Source organism: Accipiter gentilis, chromosome 4 (assembly GCF_929443795.1).
Source record: "Accipiter gentilis chromosome 4, bAccGen1.1, whole genome shotgun sequence".
Classification (NCBI taxonomy): domain Eukaryota; kingdom Metazoa; phylum Chordata; class Aves; order Accipitriformes; family Accipitridae; genus Astur; species Astur gentilis.
The window spans coordinates 37,325,674-37,353,025 of record NC_064883.1 but is presented as its reverse complement, the minus strand read 5'-3'; the positions used below and the strand labels follow the sequence as shown (position 1 = coordinate 37,353,025).

Here is a 27,352-nt window from a genome sequence, read left to right as displayed (position 1 = left end):
TATGGGAAAATGGATGAAAGACAAATATATAAAAGCACCTGGTGAGTAGGAGAAATGACTGTCAGCTGAGTTCTTGTTGTGCGTTTATTTGGAAGTATTTTCAGTTTTAATTTGTTCTGAAAAAGGACTTTGCATACAATGAACTTTAGGGTATAAAGACAATAACATATATAATTATTTATCCATAGAAATAATCATGTATTTCCTACAAAAAACAGCATTTTAGAAGCTTTTGTGTGGAAATCTCAGTCACTGCACCTCAGATACTTCTAGAATGTTCTCAATTAATAGGTACCACACTTTTTAGAATGAAGTTTCTTCCTTTTAAATGCTGTGAGAATCTTATTACTGACTTAATGATGGTTTTATTATAGAAATAATGCTATACCCCATTTCATATATTGAAGTTTGCTGGAAACATTTGTGGTTTTGCCTAATTGCACCAATGAACGCAACTGACATTTATTCCCTGTGTGCAGAATGGACTTTTTTCCTTTATCTTGGATCCTCTTTCAAGAGTGGTTTTTTTTGAAATTTAATAAGGGCCCAGGAAATACCACGTACAGTCCAGTTAGCCACCAAAGAAAGAACTTTCATCTTGAAATAAAGCTCCCAGTTTCAGCATTTTTTTCAAGATGAAATCCATGTCTTCTGTTTCATCAGATTTCATACGCACTAATTTAGCCTAAGTCAATTTACCTTTCAAGTGTCTGAGTCTATTTTCTTGCTCTCACTAGCTCTGTGGGGATTAATGACTCATTAGTATGACTTCATATTGTCTTATTACACACTTTACCCTTAACAAAAGGTCTTCCTGCCATAATGTTTCTTTGATAATTAGATACCTACACTAAGTTGCTTTTTTAAATTATTTAATTATTATCTGATAAGATTTTAGCAAGTGCATTGAGCGCACTGAGCATATAGCAAACTTGATCAGAATCTGCAAGACACCGGAGAAAAAGTTCCTACTGTTCTCTGACCTACAGAATATATTGTAAATGGACAACCAGAAAAATCAATTAAGGCTTTAAACTGTTGGCACATAAGATAATGCTTTCAGAAGCACAGCTTGGTAACTTCAGAAAATCTATCCACAATAGGAACCGCTATAAGTGGAACACATTTGAAATTCTGATGTTCCTAAAGTGTCAATACACAAAATGGGTTATTTTTTTTAATGTACAGTTCTGGATAAAAATGCAAAACAGCTCAAACCTGATCACAACAGGAACTCCTAAAAGTGATCATCTGTTCTCAGTCTAAAAATTAAATTATTTCTTATATCTTCTTAGACATTTTATTTTTTTATAACTGTGAATCTGGAAGACTGCAGAATACAGTCTTGATCTCATGGAAATCTGGCCTATTTTATCATACTCTCATGAATAAAAGTTTTAGACACATTCATTCTAAAAAAAAAAAAAAAAGCCTCCAGAAGATATTCAAAATCATTTCTGATACCATGTACAGAGAGTAATCCATACAGTAATGGCATTTTGTGTATCTAAGCAGTGAAAACATGTTTATGGATTCAACCACATGTTGTTATCACCTTTATGATAATCTACAGATCAGTATCTTCTTTAGAAGTTAAGTTTCTACCTTACTGCACTCCTGAAATGTATGGTGCTGTGATTTTAAGGAATGCTTTTGAATCAGCAAATATGTTAAATACAGGGTCAAATTCTATGAACTAAATCAAAATATACTGAGGCAAATAAAGCTGAAGCCACTGGGCAGTATCAATTACACAGCATTTTTATTTCCATAAATGAGCAATCTAGAAAAAAAATGGTTCTGCAGTATACGCAAACTACATACTGCAGTACATGAAGATCTAAAGTCCAACAGTCAACATCTTGCCCATCAAGTCTAAAAGCTCAAGCTTTGTCCCACTATGAAGAAAGTTTTCTAACAAAAAGCACTTTCTTTCAATTTCACTAATTTTGAGATTGCATTTCTTAAAATTATGTAGGAGAAAGCAAAATTTACCATTTATAACATTCCTAAAATTTTATGCATTTTAAACTTTCCTTCTGGGGTTTCTGTGGTTGGGTTGCACTTAAAAGCCTGTAGGACAGAATAGACCAGGTAAAAGAGTACATTTATATGTGTATCTGTATATGAAGATGATATAATTGCAGGTCCTACATCCATATGACTCTACAGAATTATAGAAGTTGTGTCTCTTGCCACCAATAACTGCTAAGTGACCCCTCAATATCTTTCAAGCCATGAGGAAAATGTCTTCTATAATGCAAAGAATAGGTAGAAATATACCACCATTGGTTTCTGTCATGGGAACTTCCACGAATCTCTCCTTCCTGGACAAATTTTGCAACTAAAGCCGAGAATCTATGGACTTGGAATCAATTACAGCTTTGTTTTGGAGGAATATGAATTTGAAAATATAATTAGATGCTCAGAATGTCATTCAGTACTTCTTTTTGTTTCTTTTTGCTGGCTTATTCCAGAATAAAATATCTCCTGTGGATGAGCTACTATAGAACTCTGCTTTTTTTGAGCCAGTCATAAGTAGATGTGGCCAAACTGACACTTGACACTGCATAAACTGAATAAAAGACCTGATGTTTTGAATTCTGACACCTAAATTAACAAAAGAAGGCATATTTTCTGAACTTGATGACAATCAGAACAGGGTTGAGTGTTTTCATTCATTCTGTCTGCTGTTTTTCTACCGGTGTTTTCAGTGTTGTCGTACGACTGGTTTCCCTTTACCATATAGATAGTGGGTTTGGCGATGTGTTTAATTCAGCTTCAGTGCCAATCTATTTCTCATCATTTGCAAACCCTCCCAAAAACCTACTAGGCAAAAAAAGCATTGAAGACTTACCTTCCTGTATCAGATCCTTCAGATGCAAATATATCAGGGCTTCTGTTGTAGATTTTGTGAATGGTCGAGAGTTCCTGACCAATAACATGCTGTGTATAATCATCTCGCCAGGTAAAACCTAATAAATAATGGAAAAAAAATCCACAACCAAACCAAAAAAAAAAAAAAAAGAAAAGAAGAAAAGCCACTATTTAATAATTTCAAAGTTTGGCAAAAGTGTGTCCTAGATAAGCAATATTTTTAAGAAAGAAAAAAGAAGCTCTGTTTAATTGGAACCATAGAGTGAACTACAGATTCTTCTCTTCTGTATGAAATTTTGTTAATCAAACTTCCCTTACAATGGCAGGAAGACAGTAGATGATGTGAGGAGATTTTGAAATACTTTACTCTTAGCAGAATTTCAGGTAGTTACAAATTAGCATTAATGAAGAAAAAAGGGTTACTTTGGACAGCTATGGAAAAGAGTTACCTCACCAGCTGGTAACTATTGAAATGTTGCTCCACTTCTTCCCCATTCACAGCACACTGTCCTTTCTCTGTTTTCTCCATGAAACTACACTTTGAGAACATTAAGGAGCTAGTACTGCAGTGGAAGTATTTTGAGTTTCAGTATAACACATGTGGAGGTCAATTTATGTTATCTTCATACTTAAATGTTGTGACAAAGAACTTTACAACAAGAGGGAAGTGCAACTCTGAAGGCAAATTCCAGTGATTGCTCATTAATTACATGCACTGCCAATCTGATGGTAATTATACTTGAAATAATGATATAACTCCAAACATAACTGTTACCCAATTTCTAGATTTTAGATGTTATGGTAACACTTTAGTTCATAGAACTTGCCCATGTAATTATCTAATAACTAAATATTACATAATTAAAGAGAATTTCTTCTTTTACGCCATGTGCAGTAAAACACCACAAAACCCTCAAATTAATATTGATAAAAGTTCCAGATATGGTTATCCCGTTAATATATTCCTGCAAGAAACCACGTAAAGAAAAATCCTCTCTAGCACCAGATGGAAGGGGATGTATCTAGTTGTTAGAATCAGCCTCGGGAGGGGGGTGTCCGCTTCAGCCCCTATTTCATACACACGTTACAAACTTCATCACCATTTGTAGTCAGCATCAGATTTGTTGGTATAGGCAGTCTCTGATGATGCAGCTAAAACATCATCAGTCTCAGCAGAACCCAAAACTTCACCACCTCACTCCTTGGATGAGGGCTTAATCCAGTGGACTATTAAAAAAAAGGGATGCATTCTTCAGATTTTTCCACTGTATTGATGTGGATTTCATGGTCTGTTTACTTAAGCCCAGAATTAGAAAATAAGTCTAAATAGGAGACCTGCCCATTCTGCCAAAGCAGACAGTTCTGAGCATGCAGAAGTAAAAATTACTTTATCAAATTTTCAGCCTCAGGAGGAGATACTTAAAGAAGTTGGCTGTAAGATTAGACAGTCCTAGGAAGTATTCAAACTGTGCTGTTATCTGGGATTTAGACAAGTTTTAGGAAATAAAGTCCCCATTTGGGCAAGATTTAGGTGGACTACATCCCAAACTTTGTTGTTGTTGTTGATGATGATGATAATAATAATAACAAACAGTCTAGAACCAATGTAAGTATGCATGAAGGCTTTAAGAAACAAAAAAAGCTCTCTGACACTTCTCTGACATTCTGCTTTTGCTCCTTCTTGCTCCTTTTCTTAAATAAAAATGTTACTCAAATTTATTGAGGAAACACTTCACTTGAAATCATGTTAGATGTTAATGGCTACAGTAAATGACTCCAGGCCCTTGGGAGGGGGAAGAATCTCTATCTAATCTATTTTTAGTTCTGATTCATCCTTTTCAAATGCAAATCTCACCTTTTCAAATGTGTGGTGTAAGTAGATGGATTCAACTAATTTCACAAATCTCAATCTAAGGCTGCTCAGAGTATGTTTTTATGTGAATGCCAAAAAGATGAGTCACCAGGCACCTATGATTATTTTGGTGTAGTGTTATTAAAATTATTTTTACATGAAAGTTTTTATGTATGCATATGTATGTTTGAGTTTACTTCTCTGTTGCCTAGCACTACACATTTCTGTTTGTTTTATAAATTCATGCAGGAGAAAAACTGAGATAACATTCAGTTTAGAAGAATGTGCAACAAAAAAAAGTTCAGCTAAAATACATATATATTAAAATCACTAGCATAGCCATAAAACTGCTACTTTATGAACTATGTGTCCAAAGTCACTATAGTTTCACTTTGTAACTCTAAGCCGATACTAGCCCTATTAAAGGCTAAAGAATGCAAAATAAATAACATAAACTTTGAAGAAAAATACACAGAATTACTCTGAAGAGTTTTGTTCAAATTAAAGCAAGAAGAGTTTATCTGCAGTACCTCCATACAGACAGGAAATTCATCTCTCTCAATCCTGAGCATTATATATGGCTGCAGACAGAGGGGTCAGTAGTCAGTTGTGTTTTTATGCCTCCACAAAACAATGTTTTTGGTAAAAGAGCATGAGAAACCATTGCAATCCCAGTTCTCTCTGGTCACAATAACGGTGTATCTTTTGTTAAGTTCAGTATATTTCCTTTCTCCTGCAGCACTATTTTAACATTTTCTTGCTAATGCATTTCAAGCCAGTACAGGTATAACAACCTTAATACTGCAAGAGAATACAAGTGTGGCATTAAAGGAGAGCAAATAGATGAAAGAAAAACAGAATACTTGTTATAGAGCTTAAGAAACTAGAGTTAAGGGAATATGCCTTCTCAACTGTATCTCCTAGCACTTCTAACTCACGTAAGACCTAGAACAAGACATGGATGAAAAATGCAAATCTTAACTAATTCACAAGTCCCCTCATCAATAAGTTCATATTGCTTATGCAACTACCTCGGGAACTGCGACGTGTCTAGAGCTAACCTTATGCCAATCATTTTCCAGCATTGTTTCAGTTTCAAAAAAAGCTCTCCCACACACTGAGCTCAATAAAACAGCACATTCAAGAACCATAATGCCACGCTGACAGCTGCAATCAAAATTAAGGTTGAGAAGGAGCATATGACGCCGTATGGCGATTTCCTGTTCCCTTTGTCTCTGCCGTCACACCTCGCGCCAGCTCCTGCCTCACCACCCAATTATTACGATTTATCTCCACTGGCTGAGCAGGATCACAGCGGTGCTCTTGTACACATATTACTTCCATGTCACTAACGGGGAACGGGACGGGAGGACGCCCAAGCCCTGATTAACCATCCCCCCTGCTGCAGGTCTGCCTGGGACCTGCGTCTCCCAACCGTGAATTCCCACAGACGGACAATGCCACTGGAAGAGAGGAGGAGTCCAGCAGACACTGGAGTGACGCAAATACTATGACAACAGCAGCAGCAGCAGATATAAAATTGCTCTCAGTTGAAGAGCATTGGCAGTAGTAAGACCCCATGAAAAATAGGCACTGGTACAAATTTTCCCCACAAAAAGTAGCACTTTTCACTGGTGTCAGAGCCCCAGGTTTAATTCTTTTTTTTATATTTTAATTGAAACTCCATAACTTAAATGTACGCAAAAAGGGAATGCTAGTGTAAAGAGTGAAGACAAGATATTAATACCTTCAGTAAACCCAAACTGCACATCAAAACCAATGGAGGTGCTCCAGATACAGCACAGTCTTTCCTTATTATCATCAGGCATCTCCCTGGATCTCTTCTTTCCACAGCACAATTAATTATTATTATTATTATTATTACCCACAACTACAAAAAGAATAATGAAATTATTACTGTCTAGGTCCCCATTATGTTCAACACTTGGCCATGACTAATGTCAACAGAGCGTATATGTCTAAGAATTATTTTATTAAGTGAAATAAAATCAAAAGCAAGCAGTGTAAATAGTGAAGAAAACATTTTTCACAGATTCACGCTGGTGAAGATAATACTAACTTGTCTCCAAATTTGAAGTCAAAACTGTTTTCACATTTATCATACAATTTCACTTTTAACCTGCTTAATTTGCTTGCTGCTATACCAATTACCCAGAATTATTGAAAAATAATCAAAATTCAAATATGTATTTCCTTCTCTTGGCTGTTCAATTTTTCTAAGTAATGGCAATCTTTCCTGTAGTTTTGATTCTGTTTTTCACCTTAGAGAAACTTGGTGCCTCTCCAAATATACCTGACCACATCTTCAATGCATGTAAATTATATTAGCAACTGTTGAAAACATTCATCTGCTACTTCTCCGTCTCAGCTTATTCTAGTTCATACAAATACCCTTCACTCCCTCTGAAGGCCTAAGCAGGAAACACAACAGCTTTTTAACCTTGCAGAGGAGTTCTGGTGTAAATCAGTAGAGCCCAATTTAAGTCCTTTAAAGAAACAGCTCTCGCCACCCCAAGATTTGGCCGGGGAAACCTTCCTGCTTGTACTGCCGACCCTTTTCCCGACTGGCCTGGCGGAGGCTGCAGAGGGCTCTGGAGGCAAGTTCAGCAAAACCTGTGCCTGACAGGATAACACTGTGAGACTCTTCCAGCTTTTGGGCCAATCGAAATCCATAATGATTAGTTCTGCATCAATATATTAGCAACAAAATTATTTTTACGTACCAAGTCCATTCAAAGCGGACTTGAGATTATTATATATTGGCAGAAACCTGTGTACTAAAACTTGATTCTTCTCTGTCAGGAAAATCCCCGTATAAAGGCCAAAAAACCTCAGCAGAACACATTACTATTTTTGAGTTGTGACATTATTTTGTTCCCGGTTTTTGGTAATGTTATCCATTTTGTCCCTACATGGTGAATAATAAAATAGGTTTTTCTCTGAGCTACTTTCAACTGCTACTTCATTTCAGCCAGGAAACTCTCAGTTGCAGAGCTCAGAGACTTTCATCCCCCATGCCATGTGTTGCAAATTGTTAATGCCTACTTTAGCTGTCAGAACGTCTGCAGAATTGGGAATGATTGGCTTTCTTCCCTATTTTCACAACAGATAGGTCAACATATAGACATGCCTTTCTGCAGGCTGCCTTTCCACATTCTCCAGAGGAGCTGCACTTGTTCTCGTCTCAGACCTCCATTTTCAGAGCTCAAGGACATATTCAATAAAGTTCACAAATTTCAGTATTGGCTAAGTCAAAATTGCAGCTTTAATGCTGAGGTTGCCATGTGTATAACAAAATTCCTTCAATTGCTATATTTTCTACCTGAGAATGCAGCCAAATTATAAAATCCTGATGTTTCCTCTTACGATAAAAGAAAACTAGAACTTGTTCAGAAAGCAATTTTGCAGTAAAACTCACAACGGCAGATAATGGTAAAAGCAGTAATAGATAAGTTAAACCCACCCCTTGAACCACAACCTTTTAATTCCCCTGTATCTTTGGCTTGGAATATTCCTTTGTTCTGAAAATTTTGACTAAAGATGGTTTCTACAAAATTGGAAGAAAATCTGCCAAGATGGTTTTGCACTACACTTCCATGAAAGCTTACTCCAGTTAGATTGGTTTGCTCTGGTCAAACATTGCATTGTCTTCGAGATAAAAAGAAAATCTGGTACAGACTGTCTTTGAAGAAATGGCTGGGAGTTATAAGCAGTCATCACCACTCTTGTTCAACCCGTATCAGCAGGCACCGTGGTCATCCTCTCCTGGAAGTCTTCAGGAGCTTTTGTTGTTTTCTCCCCTTTTCCACCGCATTCCCTGGCAGCAGCGTCAAGTACCAGATCTGCATCAGCAAATCTGTTGCCCTCTTTTGGAGCTTCTAGTGGGATCTTTATAATACGCAAGAATTTCAGTCGCTGCATTCAGCAGCGATTCATTCACACTCACATGCAAAGAGCTTCCATTTGAATGAACAGATGAAAGGGCTGTCTAAGGATTATGGTTTCAAATTTTCATATATTGTTTTATTATACATAAAAGTGATAATCTCCATAGAATTAAATTACCAGCATGATCTTCTTACAGCCCTGATTTTAATTTACTCTAAGTAACTATCCCAGAAGGTGGAGGGAAGGCTTTTCTCTTCAGTTTTTTGGAATTTCTGTTATTTGAAAAAGCCAAATGAGTGCTTCGTTTGCCAAGGAGATTATAAAATGCTCTCACAGGAATCAGTGTGCAATGTTTCCTTACCTCTGTTTCAGCTCTTGTAGACAGCTACAAATAATTGGTTTACACAAAAGAAAGTTTCTATGCGTTACATAAGACTTTTCTGCCACTGGAACTGAGAGTAATGAAAGAATAATACGATACTGCAAAATATATCATCTAACTTGCAACTAGAATAGGCTACTTTCCAAAGACTAGAACAGAATGGATACACAAAAAATACTTCCCAAATGCTTGACATAAACCCCATGCTATTCACTATGTCATATAATCCTTTTCACAAATTGGTGACCCTCAACCTGAAAGCAGATGGTTCTGTTCACAGCAACGCTTTTTAGGAAGGAAGATATGCAAAAGTGGGCTTCTTGCGTGGTTTCAACTTTATATTAATGTTCAACCTTAATTTAATTCATGGTCCCTTACGTCTTTAACTTGACTGGCTCTCCGTGATGTGTAGGCTGTGACATATTTATAAAAAAAACAATCAAATCTAATACACAGCGAATAAAGGTGCATCTTCTATTCCTCCATTTCCTTCTGACCTTGAACTATGCACAGACATTTCCTCGGTGCTGTCAGCCCAAGGAGTTTTCATGAACATGAGGAAATATTCACATGCACCCAAAATAGCGATACTAAAATAAAGATGAGACTGTTTTGCTTGTTTCACCGAGCTTTGAACCCACCTGTGTTAGCTGACAATCACATCAAAGTGCATGCGACAATTCCAGATTTAACCCCAAAAGCCTGACGTTAGTTCTGCACTGCAAAACAGCTCTCTTTACTACATTAATGTTCTGCAATCTCTTTTTAGAATAAGTAGTGGCGGTCTTCCATTTTCTGTCAAAATATCTTTCAATTTTTCTGTTCCCTTCTCCTTCCTTTTCTATCTCATTATTTGTTTCCGAGGTGTCTTACACTACTCTAAGCTTTCACTCATTCATCTCATAATTCAGAATCTCTTTAGTATGCAGAAATTGGCTGTAATGCTAGACTGTACAATGCTAAGAATGGACATATTGTCCAAATAGTAGTTAACAATGCATATAAAATCAGCAGGTCTTCCTTCTCATTTTATTTTATCCATTTCATTTGATGCTAACAGTAGGATGACAGCCTTATTGTCACGAAAAATATAGTTCCTGGGAAAGGACTTTTGAAGTGTCTTCAGTCTGGGAATTAAAACATTACCTGTAAAAAGGTAGAATTGGTCGGAAATGTCCTGGTGCTTAAATAAGTATAGAAAACTAAGTGGATATACAGGTTACACATATTCTAGAAAATTCTTCTCAGATCTACAGTTCTTCATGTATTTTTAAATGCCTACAAGCAGAACTGTTCTTTCCGCTTTGCATAGTGGTTCTCACCCCCGTTTTATGTAACTTCTGAAGTCTCATTGATGTTTGTGAGAAATCAATTTTCGGCTGCCAGAGGAGTGCTTTCAATTGCACATGCAAAGTCAATATACAGGAGTGCCAAAACGGGCAGCACGGCAAAGGTTGCAGATGCGAATGCACCTCCACTTTGTGTTCTGAACCTAAGTCTTTAAGACCAACGTACAGACCACTGTATCGGCAGTGTGGAGGGAACGTATGAGTCAGACCAAAGGCTCCTGCAGAATATTCACAGGGTATCACACGGGGAAATCCGACACACTTGAAACATTTTCTCTAGCAAGGGCCATTGGTCTCCTGCTCACCGTGCCCTATCCTGCATCAAGACCAATGCAAATTTAAGCAGAAAAAAGGTTTGTTGTTTTTTTTTTAATTTTAAATGAGAGGCAGAAAGTCTATATATAGTTTGTGTGGAACCATATCCTCCTTTTTCCACTTTTAAGCCACTTCTCTTGGGCTGTAAATTCCTCCAGGAAGAGGCCATTTATTGCATGCATTTGTACAGTCTCTTTCTACAGCAATAAAAACAATAATTGTTATTGTTGCTGTTATTATTAATAAAAACACAGCAGTTGCAGAAGCTAGGGTTCCCTTAGGAACCTTGTAAAGATCTTGGTGGCTGAAAGCCAGGAGTTTTCCAGGGAAGTACATTAGCCAAGTCAGTTCGCCTGAAGAAAAGACGAACAATCTGCAGGTCATGTTGCTCCCCCAAAAAGCTGATTAGTGCTCCTCAGGTTTCATTTGGAATTCACCCCGTGTACAGAAAATACACACCGTGAATCTGTTCAACACTGAAAGGCAGCGTAGCATTTTCAGCTGGAGGAGTATTTGAATTATATTTTTTTCTATTTTCTTGTGCACCTAAACTTTTTGGGTCTTGAACTTCCAACAACTGCAACAATAATGCAATGCACTTTCCTGTACATTGCACGACAGATATTTTTTCATTTAAGCATTTTTAGTCTTTGCACCTCAGGGCTCTGATTTACAAACAAATTACAATTAACAAATTACTGTACCACATGTCAGCTAAGGTATGGTGTCTGCCCATGTATTTAGCTGGTGACCATGGGTAAAAATGAGGTTATTTGACTTATTTTAGCCAACAATGTAAAGGATTTAGTGAGAGAAGCTCTGACTGACATGATTTCCTACCTGATGTTCATTTTCCCTCCCTTCTTTCACAGAGTTAATACCTCAGTGAGCTTTAATGACATTTTTGGACAATTCACGTAATGCTGATTCACAGTTTCAGATTGATGCTTTGTCAGCTGCATGCACTAAGATTTCTAGTTCTTTCTAGCTTCTTTACTGCCTTCTGAGGTTGATCTCTCTGAATATTTAAAATATGCCATGCTATGAGCTGCGATTCAATTTTACCACAGTGTATCACAATACTACTAAACCCAAGATTATTTTTTTTTTTTTAATCTCTGAATGAGTTTTGAGCAAGACTGTCGACGAATTAAAATGTTTACAGTGGAAGAACTGGAATAATCAGATATGAACTGAAAGTCCCTAAAATTTGAGTCTTTGTGAACACAGTTCCAGCTGATGTCCATTCATCTCTTCATTCAAAAAGTTCCTTCATTTTTTTGCTCATAATCACCAAGAGATGTTGGGTTTAAATGTAATTTACTGAAAACTCTGACATTAACAAAATGCCTCAAAACATGTCATGATGACATAACACTGAAACAAAACATACAGTGGGGAATATAAAATTCCTATCCTTCTTGGGAGCAATTTTACCTTTACACGTCCTACGCTCAGCTAAAATCTTAATATTCTGAAATAGCTCCCCTAGCTTCATGCCACCAAGGTCCAATATAAACTGCGCAGACCTGCTGCACCCACTGCGCCCAATATGAACCAGGGAGAACTTCCTCTGGGCAAAGACCGTGGTTTGAGATGTAGCCTGGACCTGCAGGCTGAGCCACAGGGGACTTAGCACCGGGAGGGGGGGACCGAAAGCACGTCCGCCTTCTTTCGAATCTGCCCTTCAACTTGTAATGCGACAAAAACCCTGGGATTCACTTCTCTATCTGCAAGACAGTTATAATAAAACACAATTTCAGGGGTTAAAGCTGTACTGCATTTTGTGAGGCATTCAAATATTTCAGAACTGGGCTGGCATAAACTAGAAACAGTGACAGAATCCACCAGGAACGACTACAGCGTGCCACTAACTAAGCGGCACGGAGGTGCTTTTCTGTCTTAACTTCAGTACATTTGTACTGTTTAAGGACTAGCAATTAATATCAAGGAAGTGAATATATTTTCAAAAATACCATTTATTCCAGAAATTTGTTCATCAGCAGTTTTGAATGGCATACAAAGCAGCAAACCTCCTTTAGAGCAAACACTAAAGTGAACCAGCAATAATGTTAAACCATTTCAAAAACATTGGTGGTGTAGTTCATATTTCACTCTTTCGCTTAGTATTGTTACTGAAGACAAGTCTTCTGATCAGTGGCTGTCAGCTTTAAGAAATAGTGATATATTTCCAGATAATCGACTGCTACCTATTACCATACTTTTCATGCGGTGGAACATTCACGTGCGTTATTTTCCACTTCCTCAGGGTATCCTGGTTAAATGTCACATGCATTTTTCTCCCATGTTAAGAAAACAAAACCTGCATATTAATTCTTTTTAAGAGAGGCATAAATGTAATAAGAAGGGAACATCGATTATTCTATTCATTTATAAACTACTCCAATAGACATATAAATAATACTGGAAGAAGTAATGCAGCCTTAATTATCAGCAGTGTTAGCCCTCTGTTTATAACAGTCCTGATAGATGAAACCTGCAGCAATCAATCTCATTGCTCTGATAGCAGTTTAAGCTGCTAATTCACAACAAAAGACACAAAGTTAAAAAGCCAGACTACCGCATGTATTTTACAAGTATATTGCTATTTAACGTAAGATCTCTGTTTCATTGACCAGATTTCTGCTCCTTAGGAATGAAATTATGAGCAAACGTCCCTGTAAATGTATCTGAGAGCCAAGGTGTCCAAGAGCTCCACACGTTCCTCCCCAGCTGTTCCTAATACCAGAATGAAAACACAAAGAATTGCCCTTTTCTCGCGCTAGAATGCTCGTGCTTCAGCTCCCCAAATCTGTAGCTCAGCAAGGCAATCTTCCTAGAAAATGTCTGCTATCGTGGCCCCAAATGCACAAATCTTGGAAAGGAAAGAACGAGTGAATGAACTATTGAAAATGTCCTGCTTACCCATTTACATGCTACAAATCTGGCCTTCGTCTGGTACTCCCTATTCACAGTACCTCACACAGTGTTACCACTTTCGAACAGAAAAAAATACTCTCTTTTTTCTAGCGAAACAATCATTTTATTTTACACTTTAGGACTATTTGTTGCAAGGAGTAAACTAGAACCTAGGATTAGCTTGTTTTATTTACTACAACAAATAAAACAGAAACATGGGGCATTGCAAATTCAACAATTTATTGGTAAATTGCTACTCCTACACACCGTTTACTTCTATGTCTATATATAAGCTAAACTATATTTATAAATATAGATTTTACTTTACTCAGATTATATGACATACGAAAGAAAATATTTCCTTCTATCAATTACTTCCTAACTAAATGCCAAAGGTTCAAACGTATAAACTGAAGAAGCCTGTCCTGACAGACAAATAAGACTGTCGCTTTTGTACTTTACATTATATTTAGCAGTTAGTCAGATTCGATTCATTTCGCTATATGCAGTACCAAGGTATGCCCTTGAATCTTTTACACTTTTAAAAGCGAAACGTGTTCAGTGTTTCTCAGAAAGATAATTTTTGACCATCCTGTTTGCTTGAAAGTACATTAGAATTGGTCAAGATTTCCAAGGTTACAGCAAAGATACTCCTATGCCACGTTGATATGTCATCAGAAACAATTAAGTCTCTCTTTCCCCACCCATTCTGTAATTAGAAAAAAAATCTGTCTTGTTGACTGTGATGTTTATATACTCTGTGTGTGTATGACGTTTTGTATTAATCTGTGATCAGCCGAGGCTAAATAAGATTGTCTCGACACACCAGATCTCAGCCGCCCGAGCACCAGCGCTGCCAGGGGTGATGCCGTCACCAGGCGTCCCTGCTGCCGAGCCGCCGGCCCTGCACATTCAGGTGCCGCCCAGGATTCCCCCAGCGGTACCTGGCACAGAAGCAGGGCCACTTATTTTCCGTGGCTTTCCTAGAGACTGAGCAGGTTATTTTGTCGGGTTATTCTATGTGGATGAACACTCTACAATAAATCTTTCTCTCCATCAGTACTGGTGAAGTTTAGCTAAACAGATGCCCAGAACAGGTTTTGCCCCAATTCTTTGTGTAGCCTTTGATGGCTTGGGGCTTTGCAGGATGTGGTTGGATGAACCGGTGCAAGAAAACACTCCTGAATGGGAACTCACGTAACTATTGTACCGACAAAGATAAAATAGACCCTTTCCCACTCACCCCACACTACCTGACCTTGCATTGCTAGAGGCAGTACGTATTTTTTTATTAATCCTGTTATCATTCGCATTAATGCAACATCACACAAATCTGGTACTCCAAATGAGGATCCTAATGAGTTTAAATCCTATTTACTTGTAGTGTAAGTTGTTCAAATGCCACCTGAGCAATGCAAAGCGCTTTTGTGAAAACAAAAGTTGGGCCCATGAAAGAATAGCTTCTAGTCAGACACTATGTTTCAGTTATCCCTAGCTATTATAGAAAACGCCCTCACGTACACAGCCAGGATACATCCCTTCTCCTATTATTCTTTGCATTATTTTTGTTAGCCAGGGAAATTTTCCCTGACATAGTTTTGACAATTCCACAATTAATTTGTCTTCATTTCATTGTGTCCTTAATAACACTATGTAGGCAACAGATGTCAAGTCCCTCCAAGTGGAATGAAGCAGAAGTGAACTCACATCCCTAATAAATTGTTTATTGAATATTTATTTTTACTTGGATGACAAAGTGCTAGTGAATCTGCTGGTGGTAAAGCCCATGCTTACATGCTACAGCACAACATTTATTGAAGCAGCTATTCCTGCCAAATCTATACTGCATTTATAAATCTTCAAAACAAGCCTTGGTAAATGTCACTTCTTCTTAAATGCTTGGCAGAATCAATGACAAGTGATGCTGCCTTTGCCCTTGAAGAATTCACGTGTTTGGATCCGAGTCCAAATTCTAAAAACCTGTTCAGAAACACACGCAGTGTAAACACACACGCAATGTACCAGAAGCACCGAGGAAAGAAAGGAAAAGTTACTCTAAATGCAAAAGCTAAGTACAAACAGGAAAGCTCGTCTATTGTTTATTTAGACTTTCATTGTAAGCTGTATGAAATATGCTACTACAAAGCCCATTAATTTACTTCCATTCTGCATTGGAATATTTTGCAGTGGTCTTCCATATGCTACCCAAAAGCAATCAGTTGATTTTGACATGTTTTTAGTATCACGATAAGCACCTTCTGAAATAAATATCAATACAAAATAAATTAAAAAATCAAAATATAGAGCTACAATACCTAATTCTAGCAAAATTTAGAAACTATTCTGGCATAAGAGCAGGCAATGCTATGCGCTGTGTATTTATTTGTGTTTCCTAAGTATGCATCTTTCATTTTCTGAATGATAATTCTGATTTTTTAAATTATATCTTCAGGTTCAAAGAGAAATGAAATAGAAAAACTGAACAGTACAGTAAAAAATGTTATATCTCCTCCAATTTCTTGAAAGTCACCTGTCAATTGTGGACCAGTCTGCTGGGTGTCAGTGGGATGCCCACTCCAAAGAGCAGAGCTACTCTGCTAAGCAGCACAGTCCAGATTTGCTGCCATGCCTGACATGGCGCAACCCAAATGCTTTTCCAAGGAAAGCATTGCAACGTCCTCATTTTCCAGCTGTTTTTGTAACAGCCATGGTTTCAAAGAGTGTGGGGTAGTCTGTTCAGGGCTCTGAATTATACAGCAAATAGTATTCTTCAAGAGCATGTCAACTGGCTTAGTATAATGACATGTTTCTATGGCAGAGCTGCAGCTATATCATCTTTTTGCCCATGGTGGATTTCTCAGCGTTTGGGGAATTTCCCTGAGGAGAAATGCTGTCAGCACAGTGCAAGGAAAGAGACCAGATAAAGAGAATCCATGGAGATCCAGCAACAGAGAGTCTCCTTCCTTCAGAGTTATAATCCCCACAGCACCTTGCACCCTCCCAGCCAGAGAGTCAGGGACACAGCAGCGCTCCCCTCGCTCGCTCCTTTTATAAGGATCTTTTCTTCAGGGGAGAAACTGGACGTGTGGTTCTCCTGACTTGACCCACACCTTCGGTGCACCTCCCTCACTAACCAGAACCAGCATTTCTTTTCTTTTTAGCAAAACCTACACTTCTTTCACTCCCAAATGGTGCTTAACATGTTAATTAAACAGAAAATAGTTGGCAGAGCTTGTCATAGAAATGACATTTTAATGGTAGATGAAATCTTGGGGAAATATTAATTGATAAAATACAAAGTGAAATGGCAAAAACCATTGATTCAAATCAAGACCTTCTGCTTATTGCTGGAAGAAGTGATCACAGTTTAAAAAAAAAAATAAAAAATTTAGTGTCCATCTATTGATGGCTGCCAGGCTGCTAATTGCCTTAAAATGGAAAACTGGATTTGAAATGGGAATAGTACAAAAGCAAACTAACCCCCACAGCCTAGATGGTGATGATGAGCAAAAAAAATGACTTCTGAAGCACACACCCAGGAAAATGGAGGATAAAAAGATTATGAGGTACTTTGTTACGTTTTATTTCGGGGTTAAGCAAAACACATTCACAAAAAAAACAAAACCAAAACCAACCCAAAAACGTAGTTCTAATCCTTTCCCATTTATAGTAATATTTGATAGAGACTGGTAGGATGAATAACCTAAGTCAGCAATTTTACTCTATTTATTGACATCCCTGGGGACAGTATGTTGTAGTTGGCATGAAGAGGTTTGTTGTGCTCCACAAGACTTTAGAAAATGTGATTATTACATTACTGCATTGTTTTATTCTAAATAAAAGATAAACCCACTGCTCTTACATTTTGGATTTGGTTTTGATGTCTGCATGCAGTGATTTGTAAAGCTTTTAAAAAATGCTTAAGCACATACCACTTCTTTTTCTCTAATTCCTGTATGCTTTGTTAAATAGTTATCTTAATGCAACAATAGCAGGATATTTTGGATCTTTGCAGGAGAGGTGGATTACATGGTGGCCACTAAATATTGGCAAAAGCATCAGACACTGTGCAAAGTTTCCAAACGTGTAATGCAAAGGATCTTTCATCTCATACACCAACCCTGAAGATATCTTAATGGCTGAAAGGAAAGATTCCAGCCCTCCTGTTGAAAATTACTGAAAGCTAGGTGTCAAGATGCTGGAAAGCTGCCCTTTCACCAACTCTCTTTGGCTATGTGACAGTGAACTGAGAACCTGTTGGAAGAAAGAAATGATTCTCTGTAAGTAGCTTCTCAGTTTTTGTGGCTCTGATTCCATACAGCAATAACTGACAGCCTTGACTTGGAATAATTTGGGGAAAATTTTAATGTTGTCTAAGTGCAATGAATTAAGGGGTTAGAATAAGGCGTGAGGGAAGAAACGCAAAGTGTTCGTGGTATGGATTAGAATGAAATCTAAATAAGATACAATTTCCTGTTACATAAGAATGTATTCAGCCATCTCATATCCTTCACTCTGCTCCCTGTGTCTCCGTACAAAATGTTTAGGGTGGTATGACAGAGATGAAGTATGACAGGTTCCTAATGTGCAAAACAATTGAAAAATGTTATTTTTTGCAGAGGCAATCCCGCATTCACCTGCTGCCTGATTTTCAGTTTCCATCTAGACAGTTGGTAGTCATTCTCTACAGTTCAGACTACCTCGAAACGTAGCACAGGGGCTTTGGGCAAACTCTGATTTAGATATTCAGCAAGGGAAAAACAGGTTCTCACTAAAATCCCTTCCATTTTGAGATATATCAATCAAACAAACGGTAGTTTCATCTCCATTCTTCCAAAAACAGAAAGGTACAAAACCACTTGAAAGCTGAAATTATCATCATGGGAAGTTTGTTGTACCCTGAATCTCTAGATATAGCTTGAAAGACACCCGACAGGTTTAGTCCATTCATTTCTCCTCTAGCCCTTCTCCATCTAGAAACAGATCTAATTAAGATTTAAAAAATAATAATAATAAAAAAAAATTAAAAAATCCATGTAATGAAGAGAAGCAGCCAGCATCTCTAGAAACGTCATTATTTCATCATGGACATTCTCTGAACATGACTGTTCTTTGCATTACACAAAAAAAATGGGACTGCAGTCGCCTTCTTCTCTTCCTTTTTCTGTTACCATGTTGTTAATTCCAACTGTGAAGCCACTGACCCTTGAAATTATTTTCACATGCCTGGAAAACACATGTGGCTTTTCCTTACCTTTATCTTTCTAGAATTGTTCTTTCAAAACTCTGTGTGCCCCCCAGAAAATATTAATTCACACAGGATTCTGTTAACAAATATCAAAACTTAGCCTTCGTTTTGCCTTAGAGACTTAAACCTCTAATGAGGGAATTCAGAGTTCAGCTTGCATTATTCCTCACTAGTAACATAAAAACAGGTTCAGCATATGTAACACTGCTGCAGCTTAAGCACAGCAAGATATACCCTGAACTTTCAAATCCTTGCTTCTTATTTGCACAAGCCAGGCTATGAAAACAGACACTTCTAATGAATTCCCTGAGAAATCCTTAGTAGAAGCAGCAACGGCAGACTTAGAGCTATAATATTTAAAGCAACTGCAAAATTGTGCTTTCATCAGGAAAGGAACAAAAGCTTTGTTAGTTTTGAAGCTTACATTTATATTCAGCATAATAATTCAAAGTATCATTGCCTGCCACTATTAGGAGACAGAGGTCAAATATGGCAAGTAAAAAAAAAAATTACATTCACAAGCTATACAAAAGAGAAAATAGGCTCAAATTGTATGAAGTGCAGTGACATTATTTAAATGTCTTTGTTAATCAGGGTCCTGACATAAGAGATGGTGCTGAGAAGAATTTGCTCTTCAGACACTTCTCAGCATGGGTCAAATCTGCTTAATATTCCAAACGCTGAGTCTAGCTGAACCACGTTACCCCTTTATGATCTCTCATCTATATTTTTCTCCTTTGAATTCAAGATGCACTGGTATTTTCAGTTTTCATCACTGCTAAAGGGCAGGGAAGCTATAGTATAAACAGTGAAGCTCCTTTCAAGCCTTGTTTATAATGATTTATACATTATACAGCTGTTAGACCTGCAGAAATTTTTGCAGAAAGTCAGTACACAAAAAAGAAGTTTGGGAATGTTTACTTTTGACCTTATTTATTTTTTCCAGTTCCTCAATGAGAGACAAAAATTAGGACTATCTGCTGATTCATACATGAGAAAACATGAGCACTCTAATTTCCACCCCACAGAGCCACAACGGTGTGAAGCCCATGCAAAGCAAAGAACGATGAAGCCCACAGAGCATTTAATGTACAGATGCTGCCGCTTACTTATCTGCACCAACATCCCATTTGAAGTACGCCCATGAGGACTGTGAAGGATGTTTCAGATGGTCGATTGTCACTCTTTCATGGATGAATAAAAGGTAAATAAAAAGACCAAAGTCATACGGGTTGTAAATCTTAGCCAGTACATTGTTCGCCTCATTCTCTGGTGATGTTTGCGGAGAGCAAAAAAGGTTCCTTAAAACAAAAAGTAGCTCTGGCCCTCCTCTTGGCACCAGACTGTAGAGGACGCGCTCTGCAATCACAAAATCAAGAACTTGTGTTCCTCTACGGTTCCTTCTTCTCCCAGCACTCGTGTAGCTCTCCCAGCCATCCACAAGCTTATCCCTGCCAGCTGCTTTCCCATCACCCAGACTTGCTTACCTGAGGGTCTGGAGGCTATTTTTGTTTCCCTGCCAAAATACTCAGTCCATAAAAGACCTTCTCCTATTTCAAACAACACATACAGCACAATGAGAGGACATGAAAGAGCAGCTGGCCAGTTTATTTTGATTTATTGGCAACATTATGGGATTGCCCAAAGGCCTTTTTCAGAGTCCAGTTGCGTTCAGAGTGGTTCCACCCTGTCTGCAGCAGTGCAAAGCAGTAAGATAGATGAGGTTCCTCTAGACAAGATGAGATCCAGCCCACCCGAAAACAACTGTTTTCACAGTGGGGATTTAGGAAGGGCATAGTACTATAAAGACCAACTGCACAGTTGTTGAAGATATTGATAGCCTGACGTAACTGAAAGATTTGAGAAGCTGCAATGACACAAATCAGACTGTCTGATATGATTCCTTTTCAGGCATTCAGATAAATGTAAGAAGTTTTCACACTACTGACCAGCATTTGTTAAAAACTAGTTTCCAAAAAGTTCCTGTTCAGGATTGAAACCAATCCAATCCTAACTACTCACTTCAAAGAACGTCATACCCTCTGTTTACACTTAACGGTTACTTTTCTTAAATGCCGATAGAGTGGGGAGTGCCCCATTTAATTCAGGAGGGACAAAGCTATTGAACTCAGCTTTGAGGCAAGGCTTCGCCAAACCAGTATATGTCACAAGGGTTTTCATCCATAACGTTGAAATAGGGCAGCATACTGATCAGGTAGCTAGGGTTATACTACAGAATATTTTTCATGTTTTCAATGGGTTTAATGTACATTTCATTATTTCTTGTCCATGGCTCTGATCCCTCTATACCCACCCTGCTGTAGACACCCAACTCCAGCGAGAGCTTAAGAGCTATAATTAGAGACTTGCAAGTCAGGAGGAGACACCAAAAGTGTTAGAAAGGCTGAAAATGTTTTGATACCTTCTTCCATGATCGCCACGGACAGCAAAAACCAGGTGCTATAGCTGAGACGCTTTTGGGAAGGGAGGTACACTCCGCAGTGTATATAAAACATAGCATAAATGCACTGTGTTTTATTGGAGTTGGGATACTTGCACTTCATTTATTAAAAAAGCCCTCAGAAGAACAAAGTGAAATAACAACGAATAGATCACAAGGAGAAGTATGAGATAGCAGGAGGAAGGATTTTGGAAAAGAAAGGGAGGAAAGAAGGTTTAAACATATTTCTTCTCTCCTTCTTACAATTTTCTTCACGGTGTTTTTCTCTTTTTCAGGACCAGCTTCAGAAGGGGAGTATTTAAGGATTAAAAAAGAACTCTTCCCTTCCAGAGAACCGGTTTCACCAAATGTAATGTTGACAGGCACTGTACAGCTACGGTGTGTATTTGGGAAGACATAATAAATATGAACTGAAAAGGTCACATCTCACACAGGCACCTTTGACGACTCATGCAGACTCTCTCTCAAAATACAGCTCAGAAGTAGATACAGTAACACATTCCTTCCCTCCAGCATTCACAGTAACTGGGGTTTCAAAACCACTTAAATTTCCTATTAAAAATCGTGATTCAGGAATAAACCTTGCTTTGATTTAACACGTTCCTAGAAAGGCAGTTGTGCTCCTGTATTCCATGCAGCAGTCCAAGTCTGACATGGGATTATTTCTTTTTCATAATGATAAACAAGAACTACAGTTTTCAAAGGAAACACAGACAGCAATCCATTTATGACATCTCACTTGTTCATGCTCACACCCTACTGACAATAAATATTTAATGATTAATGAGACTTCAAACTGTAGAAAAACAGTAAATAACTGCAATGCTTTTAAATAAAAATCACGCGTGACTTGATTTCTCTTCTTTTTCATGGTTAGCTATTGGGAATGAATGGGTTAATTTATTTCCTGAGACAGAAGACCTTAGATAAGCTTGGTGGTTATGTAGGCATGTCTGGGTTGCTAGGAGTTTAAACTATCAGCTTGCAAATGGAGCTATTTCAGATCCCAGGTGATCCAAAGAATAGGTTCTCCTTGTGCACTAAACGATGCAGGGATTATGTGGAAAAAAATAGCATGTGATCATATAATCAGACACTGCACTGTAACACACAAGCACAAAGACACTGAATTAAGGCAGGAAATGCCTTCTGAACATTTGATTTGCAGTCCTCAGAAGGGGTTTTTTATTATTATTTTTATTAATCATAACTATTGTGTATAACACACGCAGAGAATATGATACAGTACTGGGTAATAATGAGACCTCTTGTGTGCAGCTCCTGCTTGTTAATTGTCCTGGTATTTTTCTTACTTGGACATGGATATTCCAGTGGTTAATGATATTATATCTTCTGTATATCAGCTCACTCATGCATATGAGCACTTGATTGCCTCACACACACTGTTTAACCAAATTATCATAAACACTGATGTCTCAAGAATTTTCTGTGACTCAAAGATCTGCGCTATTGAAAACAGGCATAACTCTCTCAGCAATTTCTGAGCTTGGTCACAATACAGTAAACCTGTGCCACTTTGCTAAGTCAGATGCATCATTGATAAACACTGCTGAATCGGTTTCGACAATATACAGTTATGCTATTGTTCGCATTAAAGCAAAGGCTAAAACACAGAATAAGAGGGGCAGGAGCTTTGGGGGAAGGGGAATTGCTTTTGTGTTTTTTCTTAATAGTTTATATAAGCATGAGAAACACCACAAAGTACTTAGTAAGGGGAAAAAAACCGCAGTCTTGAGTTTATCCAACAATGAAAGTAATCAGAACCTGTCACACAGTATATAAAATATGTTCAAACACATACTTGACTTTAATTTATTGGTGCTAAAGCTCTCACTGAATTAAACTGGAGTTCAGGGTGCTAAGCACCCCTGTAAATCAGAAGCTTCATGCACGTGCGACTGCAGTCCCAGGCTGCCTGTTTAACAGGAAATCACTTTTATCATTGCAGCAAGTCGAGGGGAAAAGCCCATGACCAGAATGCTATTTTTATCTACTGAATCTGTGACTCTGTGTAAACTATTTCTCCAGGAAATAAATATGTAAAGGTGGCATCAATTATTACAGTTTCAATTAAGGTACTGAATGGCAGGAGATGCCAAGTGTAGCAGAAATGACTAATTTGAAAAGGGAATAAGGTACATTCTTCAGATAAAGCTGCAGTAATTTTCTTTTTTTTTTTTTAAGAATTTAGGCAGGATATTTCTTCTGTTTTCAACAAAGGAGATGACAGTATCCATGCATGATAAAAATCTTCTCACTTCCTCTTCTAGACAAAGGGGGAGACACAAGGCTAGTTTTCATATTCAAGCCCCTCAATTATTAGTTTTGCTACCTTCCCAGCCCCTGCCAAAAAGCCTCAGCTTTCCTTTTTTCTTAAAGATCAAAGTAAACATCCTGAATATGTGATCCTGAACTGAGAAAAAACGCAGAGTTTAAATACATATGTGTGCACACGCGTTCAGATCGCCGGAAATTAATAGCTTGTGTTTCACCATGCTAAAACATCTTCATGATTGCCTGTGATACACGATTGTTGATTTTTACATGAAGCATAACAGCAAAAAATCTGATTTGTAATGTTTTGGGTTACTTCAAGGGTTTGAGAAAAAAGCAATGACAACAAAATGAATTTGCAGAAATTACACAGGAACTGATTCTGTTTCCACTGAATTCAGCGAAACTGTTCCATGTGCTATTTGCGCTCCATTTAACCCACCTCCTAAAATCATCAGCAAAGTGGTCGGGAATAGCAGGGCAATCCCTGCAAATGAGTAACTGAAGTGATACTGCTGCTAATAACACAGTACCCTCCATTTATACAGTGCCTGCCACCCCCAAGGATGCTAAATTATCTACACATCCTGTACAAGGTGTAAAAGTCATACAAACAGGGTGAAGTCCAACCTGTCAGTGTCCCCGGCACTGACTTTGGTCCAGGGCAGCAGATCGTTTCTCTCCAAAACCTGCATGAAATTTTCCACTCAGACAAAAAGGGAATCTCTCTGATCTCTCGAGATACAAAAGAGCGGCCCACGTTTAACTTCACACAACTCAGACTCTTCTCATGCCTGAATCTTTTCCCTGCCTTATTTCTCTGCTTTAACTTTTCTTTCCCTCCAGTCAACTGCGAACATATATATGAAGATTTGATTTTTGGGAAGCACCTTCAACTAGATTCACTGCAGCTGAATCTTCAAACGCTCAGCCTCTCTGACTATCAGGCCATAAATATAAGAGAAGTAAATATCTGTACGCTGCAACCTCTCCCATTCTCTCTTTGTGGCAGTGCTGCTCACAGCTTCCCCAGGGACTGATTTATCCACAAGACTGGCATTTTAAATTCAACAATATGCAATTCATTTTCGCAGTCCTCAAAGATAACAAATACTCCGTTTTAAATTATTGAATCATTCATTTAACTTAGGATGCCTGAAAATTATCATTTTTATGGAAAGTAATAAATTGTAATTGCAAGTAATAAAGATATAAGTAAAGAGAACACCCAGACATGCCACAAAGAAAATACCTCATTCTGTAAATGAGTGTGTTTAATTAATGATGATTTCTAATTGTAACACATTACTTACAGAATTAGCACTTTTTATATCTATCTGCTAACCCCAATTTTAAAAGTTATTTCAGCTGCGAATGATTCGTGACTTTTTTTTAACAATAGTTCCTCTGAATTCAGCCTTCCTAGAAGCAGCAGGAAGCGATGACGGGCTTTGGCTGCTCCCGCCTGTGCACGGAGCATTTTCAAGCTGGCCCATAACCGGCTCTCTGGACTCATGAAAAGGTTCCCGTTCGGACCTGCTGACCCTGACGTGATGTAGTGACTCCTGAACACTACACGTTAAGAAAACGTTTGTATTAAATTGGCAGTCCAACTTACGTTGGTTCGGTATCTTGCCGATATTGCAGGAACCGTTACTTTCCTGTTTACCTGGATGAAGCTGTAGTGTTGGACACAAGCTGGAGCACTAGCCCATTCGTAAGAACACAGACACATTTCCTGGACGACATAAGCCTTCCCAAACAGTCCCAACTGGTTAAATCCAAAGGCCATCTCCTGCTTAAGGGAACAGCAAAGCTCCAATAGTATGGAGTAAGCTGATCACTCTGGTTGTTATAATACTGCTTGTACAAAACAGTGAAGTATTAGATTTATCAGTGTTACCGGCTGCTAGTCTGCTAATATGACTGGTTACTGCAAGATTCAAAACTTGAGTCTAGATCTTCTCAAAATTTACTGATGATGATATTCTGTCAACATAGAATAATCCTTTGCACTGTTTGTCCTCCCCATTTATTTATCAAAGTTGGCAATAGTGATACCGTGCGGAGGGCTGCCTTATTCAAGCTGGAAAAAATTAGTATCTTGACTTTCATTTTTCATGAAGTATTACTCCATGATTAAGGTTACTTCTTTTGTTGTTTGTTTATTTGTTTCTACTTTCCCATTTGAATTCATCTGGATTCAGCTTCCAGCCTACTTCAGCCAAGTCTTGTCTTTCTCTGCTAGATTATAGAGGTAACTAATATTTTCAACACATTGAGGTCCTTCTGCACTGTAAACAAATCGTCTCTCTTTCTTTGAGAAAAGCAGAACAGATGGAGTTCTAAGTTTCTCACTGTAAGGCATTCTCTCAAAATTATTTTTCAGGCCTATTCGTTTACCTTCTTCAATTTGCCAACATAATTTAAACAAACGTAGACACAAAACCAAACAAGATATTCCAGTAGCTGCCTGACTAATGCAATACATAGAGAGAAAATTACTTCCCTCTCCCTAAGTCACTATTCTAATCTATATCCACAATCCACATTAGCTCTCATAGCCCCGATGAGCTGCTTGTCTGGTATGACCCTAACAACTTTTTCAAGTACAAGCCCTCAACAGAACAGATATTGTCATTGCAACCTCCAGCTTGCATTGTCCTCATATGGTTTTCTGAATGGGCCATGTTGGCAATCCTAAATTCTCTGATTACTATTCACAATTCCAATAGTCTATAAGTCATCTGGAAGGTTTTTTACTAGCAGCTAGTATATGTCTATCTCCAACTTACCAAAAAAGTTGTGGATGAGAATTGAGCCAGCATCTATCCCTGAAGAATTTCATTAAAAATAATCTTACTTAAGTCTCATTATTATTTTGGAAGTGGGAAGCATCCTTCTATCCAAATAAGGAGCACTATTCATATATTAAAAAACACGCAAAGCCAGACTTTTCAAGGCATAGCAAAAGATGAGATTCATTATACAGAAATGTAAAGGCCATGTATGAAAACAACATGCACGTATCAAAAAACAGCGGTCCTTAAAAATCAATTTATTTTGAGCAAAAATCCTTAGACCTCGTGTTTTGCACAATTCAATGTGCATTAAAAGAACACAAAATAATACTGTATAAAATAAAGAATGTATATGTTTATATACATTTGGTCCACAAAGACAAGAATTTAAAAATTTCAAATAACTGCAATACAGTATGGAAAGCACACTAGATGGAAGTACATTAATGCTTCCATAATGGTGATATTTTATTCAACACGGGCTCTGTCAAGGGTATAAATCCTTCCTGTCTGTTTCCCAGAGTCCCCAGGCCCAAAACATAAGATTAACTTTCACGACAGACTGTTTTTTCTTTGGGGAGGGGAGGAAGGCAGGGGGGAAAATGTTTTGTCAGTGTGAAGAAGGAAGTCTGAAAGCAGATACAAGTTCATAACAGAAAAAAAAAAAATCTTCATTATTTTTCAAATTACCAGAAATGCAGAGTTCAGGAAAGCACTGAAACATGAAGCCTATCCATTCCTCTGGAAGCAGCAAAGGTAACTTACAGCAAAGCTGAAATTCTTCTTGGATAGGAAAGCTTCTAAGGGGCGTCTGCATTACTACTCCTGACTCCTCCTCAGTTCCTCCTCCTTTGCTCTCCGCTCACCAAGAGAGATGGTCAAGGCTGCACATCTCAGGATGAAATTTGCAATATAATCAATAAGATGCCACAAAGCTGAATATT

General features: G+C 37.9%; 1 protein-coding gene across 1 annotated transcript in view; it reads right to left on the bottom strand.

Annotated features, from left to right (window-relative positions):
- The window catches only part of PTPRN2 (protein tyrosine phosphatase receptor type N2), a 665,205-nt gene that overhangs the window by 429,134 nt on the left and 208,719 nt on the right, over positions 1 to 27,352 (bottom strand). The window contains exon 4 of the mRNA XM_049798257.1: positions 2,858 to 2,975. Within this exon, the coding sequence (XP_049654214.1) occupies positions 2,858 to 2,975 (118 nt within the window). The remainder of the gene's footprint in view (positions 1 to 2,857; positions 2,976 to 27,352) is intronic.